General features: G+C 36.3%; 1 protein-coding gene across 4 annotated transcripts in view; it reads left to right on the top strand.

The window, feature by feature from the left end:
- The window catches only part of LOC105330502 (uncharacterized), a 63,977-nt gene that overhangs the window by 25,061 nt on the left and 24,017 nt on the right, over positions 1-14,899 (top strand). For all 4 annotated transcript variants that reach the window (XM_066066694.1, XM_066066695.1, XM_066066697.1 and 1 more), the window contains exons 61-98: positions 1,068-1,196; positions 1,329-1,517; positions 1,663-1,785; positions 2,028-2,213; positions 2,372-2,494; positions 2,640-2,822; positions 2,980-3,297; positions 3,506-3,826; positions 3,981-4,124; positions 4,470-4,661; positions 4,757-4,891; positions 5,020-5,205; positions 5,317-5,463; positions 5,611-5,802; positions 6,001-6,135; positions 6,337-6,522; positions 6,635-6,772; positions 6,927-7,115; positions 7,420-7,551; positions 7,689-7,874; positions 8,022-8,162; positions 8,354-8,545; positions 8,691-8,822; positions 8,940-9,128; positions 9,434-9,565; positions 9,735-9,923; positions 10,250-10,378; positions 10,571-10,756; positions 11,746-11,892; positions 12,031-12,222; positions 12,438-12,764; positions 12,940-13,071; positions 13,192-13,368; positions 13,496-13,621; positions 13,766-13,945; positions 14,131-14,253; positions 14,386-14,571; positions 14,770-14,898. In XM_066066694.1, coding sequence (XP_065922766.1) covers positions 1,068-1,196; positions 1,329-1,517; positions 1,663-1,785; positions 2,028-2,213; positions 2,372-2,494; positions 2,640-2,822; positions 2,980-3,297; positions 3,506-3,826; positions 3,981-4,124; positions 4,470-4,661; positions 4,757-4,891; positions 5,020-5,205; positions 5,317-5,463; positions 5,611-5,802; positions 6,001-6,135; positions 6,337-6,522; positions 6,635-6,772; positions 6,927-7,115; positions 7,420-7,551; positions 7,689-7,874; positions 8,022-8,162; positions 8,354-8,545; positions 8,691-8,822; positions 8,940-9,128; positions 9,434-9,565; positions 9,735-9,923; positions 10,250-10,378; positions 10,571-10,756; positions 11,746-11,892; positions 12,031-12,222; positions 12,438-12,764; positions 12,940-13,071; positions 13,192-13,368; positions 13,496-13,621; positions 13,766-13,945; positions 14,131-14,253; positions 14,386-14,571; positions 14,770-14,898 — 6,543 coding nt within the window. The remainder of the gene's footprint in view (positions 1-1,067; positions 1,197-1,328; positions 1,518-1,662; positions 1,786-2,027; positions 2,214-2,371; positions 2,495-2,639; positions 2,823-2,979; positions 3,298-3,505; positions 3,827-3,980; positions 4,125-4,469; positions 4,662-4,756; positions 4,892-5,019; positions 5,206-5,316; positions 5,464-5,610; positions 5,803-6,000; positions 6,136-6,336; positions 6,523-6,634; positions 6,773-6,926; positions 7,116-7,419; positions 7,552-7,688; positions 7,875-8,021; positions 8,163-8,353; positions 8,546-8,690; positions 8,823-8,939; positions 9,129-9,433; positions 9,566-9,734; positions 9,924-10,249; positions 10,379-10,570; positions 10,757-11,745; positions 11,893-12,030; positions 12,223-12,437; positions 12,765-12,939; positions 13,072-13,191; positions 13,369-13,495; positions 13,622-13,765; positions 13,946-14,130; positions 14,254-14,385; positions 14,572-14,769; position 14,899) is intronic.

Genomic DNA, 14,899 nt, shown 5'->3' with positions numbered 1-14,899 from the left:
ATTGTATAATATATTATTTTATCGAATGATATTGTTTCATATTATATTGCAATATATGATATTGTATCATATGATACGATATTGTATATTATAATTATAGCATATCGTATGATACAATATTGTATAATATGATATTGGTTTATATAATATATTGTTATATAATACATGAAATTGTATTATATGATATTATAAGATATCATATAATATGATATTGTATAATATGATATTGTATCATATGATATATTGTATAAAATGATATTGTATTATATAATATCGTACTGTATCAGATGATATTGTATCATATGATATGAAACAATGTTTTATCAAATTATATTGTATCATATGATACAATATTGTGTATCAAATATGATACAATATCATAAAATACAAAATTATACTATATTATACAATATAATATCATATGTTACAATATTGTGATGTATTATGAGATATGATATAGTATCAAATAATGCTATATTGTATTTATATTAGATATTATGATATTGTATTGTGTGATTAAATACAATAATGTATAACACGATACAATGTCATATTATATGTTACAAAATCATATTTCATCAATATTTATTACAGTATTATATTGTATTAAATGATATATATTGTAAGTATCATTGGATGCAATATCATATTTTATATTATTGTATTGATAAACATTGTATTTTATAATAATGTATGAAATGAACATAGGATTATCATACAATTTTTTTACATATGATATACGATATTGTGTCAAAACAGTATCCATGAATATCCAAGATCATTAACTATGATTTTCATATCATATGATAAAGGTGGTTTTAAAGGTGATGCCTCATAAAGTTGATGCCTCGTCTCGGTGAGCTTTGTAATCTGTGATTACCTATGTTATAATATTAAAATTGTACATAAAGTTGTATGTTTATATATACATATGTACATTTCTCAAACAGGATGTATATGCAGGAATATTTATTAGAAAGAAGCAGAAGATAAATTTTAATACAGTATACTAACATGGTATAGAGATAGTTTAAGTGTTTGTATACCCTTTGATGTGTTTTTTGTAGCCTGACGTGTTCTATGATTTGACTGGATTCAGTGATGGACCCGATTATTTCAACATCAGCTCAGTAACTGGAGGTATCTTTGTCAGGAAGGACCTTAGACTGGATCTCAATAAGAAAAGCCTGTACTACGTAAGTTTAATATGTAAGACTGTAATATAAAAGTATATCCCAAAGCTATTTTATTTAATAAATATCAGGTACTCCAAAGTCTTAATGCTACAACGTACTTTGTATTTTCATGTATCTATTTCAAAATTCTAGCTACAAGTGAGGGCTACCAAGACAATCTCGGGACAGGTTCAGACAGCTTTCGCCACGGTCAACATCACAGTGACCCGTAACGAGAACCAGCCAGTGTTCTCACAGAACATCTATGAAGTCACCATTCCCGAGACCTCAGCTCTTGGCTCCAATGTTGTCCAGCTCACTGCCACCGACGCAGATACTCAGGTCAGTTCTACAGCAGTCAAGTTATTTAAATTAATTTTTTAAAGGGAATTTTTTAGTTATATTTCTTTGATTCAATAAACAAGATACATGTATATAGTTGTCTTTATAACAGTGATTGTTCAATAGTTATGGAATTAATTGACAGGATACCATCCGATATGATATGATTATATCTTCGGGACAAACTGAAAAGTTCTATCTAGGACCATTCACTGGCCTTATCACCCTCCGATCGATTCTGACTAATGATGCTACAAACAGATACCAGGTGATTTTTTTTGAAGAAATCAGATTCTTTCGTAGCTTTTTCTTAAAGGATATTTTTTTTCTTTTCGAAAAATGAAAGTTTTTTCAACAATTCCTCAGTTATCTTTTTAATATTTTTTTTTTAAGTCAATTTTTTAAAATGTTGTATAGTGAAGCAAATACACATTGTCTGGAAGAGTTCTATTGAACAGGTACATATATTATACTTGATATAAAACTGGTTGTCCTCCATTCTCTTTCCAGTTCAATGTGCTTGCACGTGATCAGTCTAGCCCCGAGAGGACCGCCACTGCTACAGTGATTGTCAACATTCGACGCAGCAATTTCCCCCCAGTGTTTGTGAACACTCCTTACTTCACTGGAGTTAATGTTGGGTCTGCCATCGGCTCCACCATCTACACCGTTACTGCTACTGACGGGGATCTCCTGGTGAGCATTACTCTGTGTATATTTAAAATAATAAAATTGTGAAATACAATGTATGTCTGTTACCGGTAATTGTTATGTATACATGTAAGTATTTGTGTTTATGAAGTTTTATTTTATTTTTGTTGCAATGGGATAAAATACCCTATTCTTCTTTCCAGGGTTCCATTGCTTATGAAGTTGATGGATATTTGTCTGCTCCTGCCTACTTTGATGTGGAAAGATCAACAGGAAGAATTATCATTCGCAATGATTTCAGTCTAGATATTACCACAAGCTATCTTGTAAGTTTTTCCAAATTGTTGAATTCAGAAAATGTCTTATCTGATACTAAATGTGATCTACATGTCATGATGTGTTTTTACCATTAGATAAGACCCTATCAAAATGCATTGTACTAATAATTGACTAAAATGTCTTTAAATACAGCTTGGAATCAGAGCCTATGATACAAGTGCCCCAGGACAGATTGCACATGAAAATGTGACTATATCTGTAAATAGAAATCCAAGTGCCCCAATATTCAATCCTGCCAGTTACAGCCGTACCATTGAGGAAACCCTTGCTCCTGGCAGTAGTCTGGTGCAACTCTCAGCTACAGATGCAGATGGGGTTTGTGTTACAGAATAAACAATATTTCTATTTTCATATTTTAAATGAGAACTTTTTCAGTATCATTACATTTATTTTGTCATCAAAACTTGTGAACTAACAAGACTGTTCTGTTATGAATATTTCATTCTAACAAGATTTTAAAAAATTCTTGCAGCACAACTTGCGGTACGCACGCCTATCAATCACACCAACTGGACTGGAGGACTTCTTCTACGTGAACTTTGACACTGGTTTGATCACTGTCGCCAGAATGCTTACCCAGACTCAAGTGAACTCCATTCAGATGACATTCACTGTCACAGACAATGGAATCCCTGCTCGTTCTAGTAACACCCCAGCTATAGTCAGCATTCAGATCCTCAGGAATCAGTTTGACCCCTTCTTTTTCAATACCCCATATATTACCACTATTCAGGAGACTACTCCAATTGGTACAAGTGTACTCAGAGTCACAGCTTCTGATCAAGATCAGGTATGTACCCAAAAAATGTTACAGACTTCAATATTTCTGAGATTTTAAATACATGTATTTGGTTCCTGTTTATATTTGTGAAATAGGGATCGTAGCTGTAAATTGGTCCCAACACATTCATTTACCATATAGACTCTTAAAGTTTGAAGAAAAAAATATTTAAAATTTGTCTCCGTAACAGAAATAAATGAATTTTTGTTCATTGTAGAACACTGTTTTCTCCAACATCACCTACTCACTGATTGGAGATGACACCATGCCGTCATACTTCACACTGAATTCCAATACTGGTCAGATCAGCGTGCGTGCATCACTGACTGCAGAAATCCGCGACAGCTACCAGGGAAGAATCGTTGCCTTTGATGGAGGGTCACCACCCCGCAGTGCTACAGCAATCGCCACAATTAACATTCAGAGAAACTTGAACTCTCCTGTTTTCAGTCCAGTCAACTATGAACAAACCATTCTAGAGACCATGCAAGTTGGCACCAACATTCTCCGTGTTACTGCCTCAGATGCTGACAGAAGTGTAAGTATCCAAAGGGAGAGAAAACCCTTAGATTTATGTATGGTACATGCATTTTGACCATAATTTATGATATTAATCTCGCTGAATTTTATTAACTGATGATTCACAATCATGTCCTTCAATCATGACGAGTGGTTTATTTCACGTTTTACAGTCTCCTTATAATGTGGTTCGATACACACTGTCCAACATCAACTCTGTGGCCTCCACCTACTTCACTGTGGATAGTGTAACGGGCTGGATTACAGTGCGTGTACCTCTCAACTTGGATGTCAACTCCAACAACAACCAGTACATTGTAAGTCCCCTCACTTTCATTTACAGTGGTTATATACTACTGTCATAAACATGAAAATCAAAAATAATCAACTTGCATACTGTGGAATCATTAGATTTCGTGGTGGATCAATTTTCGGGGAATTTGTGACTGCCTCTCATCCACAAAATTAACGACACGAATTATGGAATATGGGCTATACTGTCGTGTATCCTTTTGTAGGTATAAGATAATACACGAAATTACGTACCTACTAACCTGTAAAACTTGAGCAATCCACGAAAATTGGCCCCCACAAAATTTAATGATTCCACAGTAATTCTGTATGATTACGGTTTAATCAAGTTTTTTGGGGGGTTATTTTAGTTCAATGTGCAAGCTACAGATCAAGGAAGTTCTCCAAGATCAGCTTCCCAGCCAGCTACAGTCACAATCAATGTGATCCGCAATCAGTTCCCCCCGGTCTTTGTCAACACCCCATACGCCACCAGTCTGCCCTTCACTGTGGCTGCAGGCTCAAGTGTCTATAATGTGAATGCTACAGATGCTGATACAAGGGTAAGTAACCCATTCATAGAGATCTGATGAGAATTTTATTGTGTTTATATGATAATGTGTTCAGGTTGGTTAAATTTTATTTTTTCATATTACAGAGTCCATTCAATGTGATCACATACTCCATCATTGGAGATGACAGAGCACCCAACTTGTTTAACATCAACCCAGCATCTGGTGTTATTTCTACATCCTCACAAAGCTTGTTCTCAGACCCTAATACTTTGTATACTGTAAGTATCTCCTATCCATCTATTTTTGCTCTTTTTCTCATAATAGATCATACTTCCTTTCACTATTGAAACAATTTGACATAACGTACAATAGATTCTGACTATAAAACATCAATTCATAATTCAAGGTTCGAGTCCTAGCACAAGATGGAGGCAGCCCACAAAGAAGTGCCACTTCCACTGTTCTGATCACAGTGACCAGGAATCTGAATGCACCTCAGCTCCTCCAACAGAACTACACCGTCAGTATCTTCGAGACCCAAAACCTGGGAGAATCGATCGTACAAATTCAGGCCACAGACCAGGATGTTGGTGTAAGTAGTCACTTTATTCAAATTCTGCAGTTTAAAACAAACTTCCTTTTGTATCCAACAGCATGTCCTTTATGGAAATGAAGCTTACTAAGTTTTTGATTTTGATTTCAGGCTCCCTACAATACCTTGACCTACAGTTTGGTGGATATCTTTAACACTGGGTCCTCTCTTACCAGAGAGTACTTTGATATCAACCCCAGTGCTGGCTGGCTCTACGTTAAGAAGTCCCTGACTACCACTGCAAACAACAACTTTGTGGTAACTTTTGTGCATTATATTACTTTTGAAGTTCCTCAGGTTAAATAGAATTGATTACATTCAAGTATACCAGTTTATGAAAAATTTCATAATTATATTCCTGAAGTACAACATGTACAGTAACTTGTCCAATACATTGTATTACAGGCTGTTGTTAATGTCAATGACAATGGAACACCCCAGCGATCAGCATCACAGTATGCCTATGTTACAGTCAACGTTCTCCGTAACCAGTACACACCGTTTTTCATCAATGAGCCATACAGGGTGGATCTGGGTGGTAACATTGGCATTTCTACCAGCATCATTGATGTTACGGCAAGAGACCAAGATAGTCCAGTAAGTGATGGAATAATGGTACTAAAAAATATACGTTTTTATATCTAAACATTAAATGTTTGAGATATCTTTTATAGATCTTTTGATTTCATTTTATCAAATAAAAAGTACAAATAAATGTTGTATTACCCTACCAAAAAAAGTGATTTTTTTTTTCAAGGAGTTATGGTTCTTTTATTGAACAAAATTATCTTTCAGTCCACACCATTTGGACAAATCACCTATGACATCATTGGAGATGATTCTGCTCCAAGTTACTTCTCAATCAACCAAGTGACCGGAAGAATCAGCATTGCTCGATCCCTAACTGAACAAAGTGTAGAGGAGTACAGGGTAGGTCAAATGTCAAAACTGTATTGCTTTGGTATGATAATAGTACAGGGTAGGTCAAATATGAAGACTGATTTGACTTTGGTATAATAGTAATAATAATAGAATAATAATACTCATTATATACAGACATGTTTAATACTTGTATGTATTCTACATTATATATTTTTGGTGTATTTGCAATTAATATATTCATGTTTGTAGATTCGTGTCCGCGCCAGAGATGGTGGTGTGCCATTCCGCTTCAACACCTCTGTGGTGATAGTCACAATGCAGAGGAACTTCCAGACCCCAACATGGCAGGTGCCCAACTACAGTAAGACTGTAGTAGAGAGCCTTGGTCTGGGAACAGTCATTCTCACAGTCAATGCCACTGATGCTGACCCTCTGGTTAGTATAGCAGTAACAGAAATGGATCATCCTGTTTTGTATACTAGTACATGTATAATCTACCAATGACGTTACAATGTTTTTTATATAAAATTTTACATTGATATTTTAGCCCCCACACAATACGATCCGATACTACATCACAGCTGATGCTGAGGATTTGGAATGCTTCTTGGTGAATGAGGTCACTGGAGATCTTGCTCTCAGGCGTTCTCTTCTGTACGACCCATGCAGGGCACAAATCTTCAATGTGAGTTGATTTAATTTTGAAACAATGAACTGAAGAGTAAAGATTGGATTGAACCAACAATTATAAGTCATATTCTGTTTGATAGATAGAGCAAATTGTTGTTCTGTATTGTATAAGCAATAGAATGTCAGTGAGACCTGATTGTTCTTTACAGATGAGAGTGACGGCCCGTGATCTGGGAACCCCCCAACTGTCCAGTGTGCCCATTGAGGTGACCATTTTTGTGGTGAGGAACAACAATCCACCAGTGTTTGTCAATCTTCCCTACACCACTCAGATTGAGGAAACTTCTAACATTGGCCGATCAGTGTACAGAGTCACTACGACAGATGCTGATGTCCAGGTGCGCTTCCACTCTTCTTTCTTGCATGATTTAATGTCAGTCATTGCTTTTAATTTCTCTATCAATTAACATAAAACTGTCCAGTGCTGTATGCACATGTGTTAGTTCAAGTCTGAAATTTTGCATATTGCATATGCACCATCTGTTAAATTAAATGCAGAATAGGAAAAGTTTAAATGCATGCAGATAATTTTGATTGGATGCTATTTTTAGCATATTATTGAACACTGCCAAAATAACGTTCTGTACAGTATTTTACTTAATATACCTGCATGCTAATATTAATGTTTCTCTAAATTTTCAGGTTCCATTTAATGTGGTGAGGTATCGCATCATTGGAGATGACTCTGCTACTACTTTCTTTGATATTGATCAGAACTTTGGAAATGTAACTCTTAAATCCAGTGTGAACTTTGACACCACATCCAATTACAAGGTACATGCATGTACAATAAACCTGAAAAAATTATCTATAAGCTTTTATATATTTTAGAATTTCTTTCACTCTTGTCACACTTATATGGATGCTGATTATCAAAGTTTTCTAATCCCACATTAAATTACTTGTTGCAGATTCGTGTTCAAGCCTATGATGGAGGTCTGCCCTCACTGTCAGCCACCGCAACCATTGATGTCCTTGTTCAGAGGAACCTTTATTCCCCTGTCTTCTCGGTCCTAAATTATGAGGTCACAATCAATGAGAATGCTGCTCTTGGTGTGCCATTTGTCTACGTCAATGCTACAGATGCTGACATTAGGGTATTTGATGCTGACTGACACGTTACAAATTTCTGAGTGTTTTTATGATGTAACTTTACAATGTACAGAGTGTTTATATACCTATGAATTTATTTACAATTTACAATGTTCGGAGTGTTTATATACCTATGATTTTATTGCCTACAGAGTCCCCACAATGTGATCCGGTTCTCTGCCACTGGCACTTCCTCTGCCCTGGAGTTCTTCCAGATTAATCCAATTGATGGGGGAGTGTCTGTGAAAAAATCTCTCACTACCGTCTCTAACAGAAACATCAATCAGTACTCTGTAAGTAATTTGATTGTGATAGAATTCATTGGTTAAGTAGAGATATCAATTCAATTTCAATTTCAAGTAGATATAACTATATGTACATGTATTTTCTGCATTCTTGTAAATAGGCCAGTTAAAGAATCAAAATCACTCTGAAAGATCACCTTTGATTTTTATTTTGACGCGTTTCATATATTTCACTTCAGATGACTGTACTGGCTACCGACCAAGGTGTCCCTAACCGGGTCAGTTCCCAACAGGCCACAGTGCGCATCAACATCCTCAGGAACCTGAACTGTCCCGTCTTCAACAACCTTCCAACCAACATCAGCATCAGCCAGTCCACGGGGTTAGGAACCAGAGTCTACAACGTGTCCGCTACTGATCTCGATACTGATGTATGTTCCCTTCTTGTATCGAAATCTGCAAAACGTGTTAAAATCAATGAATAACCAAATATTTTGTTATTTTTTATGTTGTGTATGATTGATTTTTTAAACAATTTGAACCACTTGTTAATCATTTGATTTAATCTGTTTACAGCCATCATTCAGGGCCATCACCTATGACCTTATTGGAGATGATAATGCACCAATTTACTTCAGGATTGATCCAACATTTGGTTTCGTAACACTCAACACAGGACTGTTCTCAGATTCTGGTATTCAGTACAAGGTATGTAAACTAATCAAACCTTTCATTACTGAATTCCAAAGTCTTTCTTCTGATGACGATTAAGTTGGTCTGTATATAATTAAGAGGTTCACCTGAAGTATTCTATTATTTTTGCAGCTAAGAGTGCGGGCCAGAGATGGAGGATCTCCACCCTGTGAGTCATACAGTGTTCTGACCGTGGCTGTCCGAAGGAATGAGTTTGCGCCTCGGTGGACTCCATCTGCCGTATACACCACCACCATTTTGGAAACGCACAACATTCTACAGCCAGTATACACTGTGTCAGCTGTTGATCAAGACTCCTCGGTAGGATCAAACCACTTAGCATACTGCGGTCATTTAACAGGGGTTTCATACCTCTCAGTAGCTGCATGTAGTATCTATTATGTTAATGTACATTTCAAAAAATTATATTTGCATCAAGAATTGTTCATTTACACGTAGGTTAAATCATAAATGTTGAAAATTTTATGACAAGTAGACCAAAAATAGTGATTGTACAAATGACATATATCAAAATATCTAATACTTGAAAGTTATTAAAATAGTTCACTGTCATTATAAATTAAAGAAACTGCATATCAGTAGTTGATATTTTTTTCTCTTTTCAGTCTCCTAACAACATCGTGAGGTATCAGATTGTGTCGCAAACCCTAAACAGCGATTTGTTTACTGTCAATGACCAAACTGGTCAGGTGTACCTCCGCACAAATGTCCTGGGCAACAATGTCAACCAGTATAATGTAAGTTCTCTTGTTTGAAAAATCAGTGAACATGTCTCACAAAACTTTGTGAATGATGAAAAAATTATTCTTCAGAGTTCTGGTGAACAAAAATATTGAATTTTGATAAATATTGAACTGAATTGCTTTCACCCAAGTTCTCTCTAATACTTTATACTTTTTTTGGCAGGTGAGTCTCTTGGCCTTTGATCAGGGTTTCCCCTCCTTGGTCAGTGCTCGGGCCCTGTTAATAGTAAACATCCTGCGTAATCAGAACCCACCAGTATTCATCAACGAGCCATACAGCACCACCATCAGCCAGAACCAGGGCACCTTCCAGTCCATTATCACTGTGACGGCCACCGACGCTGACCTCACTGTACGTATATTGTACAACATACAGTTTTTTTGTATTGAACACAAGATGGGTAAAATGTACTAGTTTCAATGAAAAGTATAATATCCTGAATTTCATTATTATTCAATAAGCACTAAAATAAATGTTAATGAGTATCTTGTTTAGTGGATTCACAAAATCAAAAGTTCATTGCTGTGAACAACATGTTTTTATTGGTAGAACCATTTTCCATGATTTAAAGTATCCTGGAGATTGCTGTTTACAAAAGCAACAAATGTTGATGCCCAAAAATAAATTTAATCAGTTACGGAAAACAGTTGAATTAACACTGTTTTATCTGTTGACAGAATCCGTTTAATCAGCTTGAGTACAGCATTATTGGTGATGATGCAGCACCCACCTACTTTGCCATCAACAGCGGAGGAATGATTACCTTGAGACAATCCATTCCTTCCATTAATACAGATGTCTACAATGTAAGTACTGTGTTATACTTGCTTCCTTCTGTAACAGACATTGAGATTATCCTCGCATTAGAGACACAGCATAACCAGATTATTTGACCACTATTTGATATCTTGGGAATTTCTTTTATAACAAGAGGCCCTATAAGTTGTATTCAGTTGTTTTGTTTTTGTTGTGATGAAATGTTTTTGTCTTGATTATAGATCCGAGTCTTGGTACAAGACGGAGGAAATCCCCGACTCTCTGATGTAACCACTGTTGTTGTATATGTAAACCGCAACTTGTTTGCACCATCATTTGCCCCCACTCAGTACTCTCGAACCATCCTTGACACAGAAGCAGTAGGCGTTCCCCTTGTCAAGGTCACAGCCCTAGATGCTGACACAACGGTAAGTTACAATTGCAGATACACTCTTTCATGAGAGGTGAAAGGCATTGTATATCCCCCCACTCGGAGCCACGAAGACGATAGAATTTCAATTTAAGTTAGAATATAAACTTTAGGCTTGTATGCATTGTTTTTAGTATAAATATCATGATGGAAGTCAATATTGTGCTTTCATTCTATAAACACAACAGGTATAGGTTTCAAAATTAAGCTGCACAGCATTTTATACCAAAATCTTGGATCATTCACTGTTCTAAATTGCAAAATTTAGGTATGAATGGGTCTTGACTCCATCCTAAAAGTAATTTTTTAAAAAGAATAAGTTTTTACGTATTTTTATTATTGATTTATTAAAATGAAGTCTAGACCCATAATGGGTCAAATTCGTGGTTTTTCACCAAAAATGTTTTACTTTATTAATGATTGTCAAACAGTTAAACTTATTCACCTCTATTATTATGTGTCAGCGTAGCTCACTGTGATAGGTGGAGGTAGGCTGGTAGTCTATCCTTCTCAATTGAGAGGGTGTTTGAATCGTATAGACGGCGTTTTATGTTTAATTCATTGCATTTAAGTAAAACGTTTTTTGTTTTTTTATTGGATTACTATGAAAAGATATCATACCATTTATATAATGACAACAATTACGTAATGTTCATAATCTGTACACACAATGTCGGATAAAAATAGCGCTAGCACAGATATGGGATCATGCTGTAATGTTTAGAAAGTAAATAAAACAAAGGAGATAAGTGCCAAGTATACATTTTAACGTATATTATTTATTTGTCAGAGAATGCAGTTCTATATTATAAATGTACTGATGCACACTTTCAAATGTAAAGATTTTTTAAATGTTCATATGCCATTTCAAAATCCTGGGTACGGGGGGATTTGTCAGGCCTTGTACGCTCTTGTCCTTTAAATTTTTACATGAAAAGAATTGGATGCAATAAAATGGATATATACATAAACCGGTACTTTTTTCAGTCTCCTCACAATGTTGTGAGATACTACTTGGATTCTGATGCCAACACCAGTACCTACTTCTTGGTTGATTCAATCACTGGAGATGTTATGCTTCGTCGATCAGTCTACAACATTACATTTGGAACTCAGAATTTGAACTCATTCAGTGTAAGCATAACAATCTAGATTGAGGTAGTTCTAAGAGCACATGTTAAGGTATTGAATAATAGAGGAGTAAATTAGATTTTTTACTCTATTTAATACATGTACTTGAAATCATCTGTGTTTCTAATTTTTATTGAACAGTTCCGTGTCTTTGCTTATGACCTTGGAACTCCAAGAAGAAACTCCACCAATGCGGCTGATGTTTTCATCAATGTCATCAGGAACAATTTCTCCCCCCAGTTCATCAATACACCATACTCTGTCAACATTGCAGAGACAGTTCCTGGGGGAAGCTCCATATTCCAGACCACAGCTATTGACCAAGACACAAACGTAGGTCACTTTTGAGGTTGTAATAAATTGATTTGTCATCCAGAATCACTTTTTGTGCTTTGAAGCCCAATAACATTTCAAGTTGGCACATACTATAAGAAAATTAAAATTGTATTAATGGAACTCCCATTTATCAGACATTCTGTTTGGGCATAAAATTATGAAGTATGTTGCTATAATTTGGCTAAAGTTGTCCACAATGTCCCATTTTACAGGCACCATTTAACACTATCACATACTCTCTGATCGGGGACGACTCCACACCCACATTCTTTACTGTGGAATCTAACACAGGATTGATCAGACTGAAGAGCAACCTTGACCTAACCACTGACCGAGTCTCCACCTATGTGGCTCGCGTGGTGGCCAGTGATGGAGGCTTCCCATCCCGCAGTGCTACAGCTACAGTCCTGATCAGTGTCCTCAGAAATCTTTTCTCTCCAGTGTTCTCCAATTTCAACTTCCTTCAGAGGTCCATTCTAGAGACTGTTCCTGTTGGAACCTTCATCGTCGACCTTAATGCCACTGATGCTGACAAGTCGGTAAGAAAATATGCCTGCTATGAAGTTGGCAATTATTTCGAAAAATAAGCATGCCCAGATGTTAACTATAGTTGTCCTTGTTTTGAGGTAGAAAAAAAACCAGCCCTTGTAAGAGTAATACTATAGTGTTTTTTTATAGTCCAGAATGTAATTGTGAGGTCCGTGTTTGTTACAGAGCCCAGAGAATGTGGTACAATGCAGGATTACTGGTGAAGCCAACGCTGCCCAATTCTTCTTCATCAACTCTCAGACATGTATCATCACTCTTTCGACTTCCGTTCTAAATACAGGAGTGAATTTCTACAGGGTAAGTAATATAGTTTAGAAATTTAAAAGTATATAATTATGTTAAGTTGAGTGGAGAAATAAGGTATTGAGGTTTTCAGGATCCAAAAGTGTTGGATATTTCATCTAATTTGTTTCATAGATCCGTGTTGAAGCCTTTGACCAGGGCACACCACAAAGGAGCGCATTTACCAATGTAGAGGTAACTGTGATCAGATCCCAGGGGGCACTGGCGTTCACTCTCCCCTCGTACGCAACAATCATCAGCGAGAATCTTGGAATCAACCAAAATGTCATCACCGCCATTGCACAGCCAGGGGTAAATCTGAAATTTTGTTTAGAATAATGTTTTATGTAGCAAATTAAATGCTTTAAATATTGTATCCTTGCAGTGATAAGTTGTTCATTGTAATAATTTGTATGTGAATGTTTCATGCTCTTTGTAGACACCAACATACAGTGTGCTTGGAGTAAACCCTGCACCAACCTACTTCACTATCAACCAAAATACTGGCTCCATATCTGTCATCAGAGATCTCAAGACTGACCCAGCTAGGCTTCAGTTCTACCAAGTAAGAATGATTCTTTGAATTTTTTTTTTATCATTACAAGAATCAAGAAAAGACACTCAAAGTCGCAAAAGACACTATAAAGCTGATAAGGAGAAAAAATGTAACTATTATATTTGTTCAGTGTTCAAAATCATGATTTTGTAGCTTCTGGTCAGAGCTGTGTCAGCTGATCAACTGTCCACTGCTGATGCTACTGTCAACATTACGGTTACTAGAAACGAGAACGGCCCTGTGTTCACATCCAGTATTTATGAACAGACCATTGTAGACACAACTCCTGTTGGAAATTCTGTCCTCCAAGTTACAGCCTCTGACCGTGATCAGGTTCATTTTCTTGTAGAATATTTTAAAAGATTTCCAAAATACTTCAGATGACATTATTTGAAATTCTGCGATAAATGAATTTTGATCATCACTTTTTTAAAAAGTTTTCTTGATTAAGTTTTAAAAGTTAAAAAAAAACCCAATTGTCATTTAAATTAAAGTTGCATTTTATCTTGATTTCACAGGACGTGTTGGAGTACACTATCACAACTGTGTCCAATGTGACAGACTTCTTCTTCCTAAACCCAAGCACAGGCATCATCTCTCTGAAGACCTATTTGTTGTCCACCTTACAGAATCAGTACACAGTATGTCCATGTGTATCAATGTTCTGTTTCCATTTCTAAAAAAGCATACACTTGTATTTAATTTAAATTCCGATTCACAAATGCTCTTTTGTACATGTACATAAATTACAATATGATTCAACTTCTCTGTAGTTTACTGTGCGTGCTTCGGATCAACGTATCCCAGAGAGGACAGCGACGGCAGAGGTCAGAATTAACATCATTCGAGATAGATTCCCACCAATCTTCTTCAACGAGCCTTACGGAACCTCTGTGTCTGAGAACACTGTGAATGGTACCTCTGTCTACAGAGTGACAGCCAACGATCAGGACCTCAGGGTCAGTATTTATAGGGTAGAAATTCGGGGAGAGTGGTGGGAGGGTAGGATCTTAGGGTCAGTTTTGATAGGGTAGAATCTCAGGGAGAATGGTGAGAGGGTAGGACCTTGTGGTCAGTAGCAAGGGAATAAATGCAAGTAGAATATTTACCTATGTCAGGTGAACTGGAAAGGTATTAATGTTTGTTTGTAATTACAGGGACAGATAAACTATGAAGTGATTGGATTCAGCGTAGCTCCAGCTTTCTTTAGGGTTGGCCAGTTGACAGGCATTGTTACTGTGTATGATGCAGTTGGTCTTAAGGTGGATCCAGGACTTCAGTACACGG

The sequence above is a fragment of the Magallana gigas genome, chromosome 7 (assembly GCF_963853765.1).
Source record: "Magallana gigas chromosome 7, xbMagGiga1.1, whole genome shotgun sequence".
NCBI lineage: Eukaryota > Metazoa > Mollusca > Bivalvia > Ostreida > Ostreidae > Magallana > Magallana gigas.
This window is presented reverse-complemented; position numbering and strand designations above follow the sequence as displayed.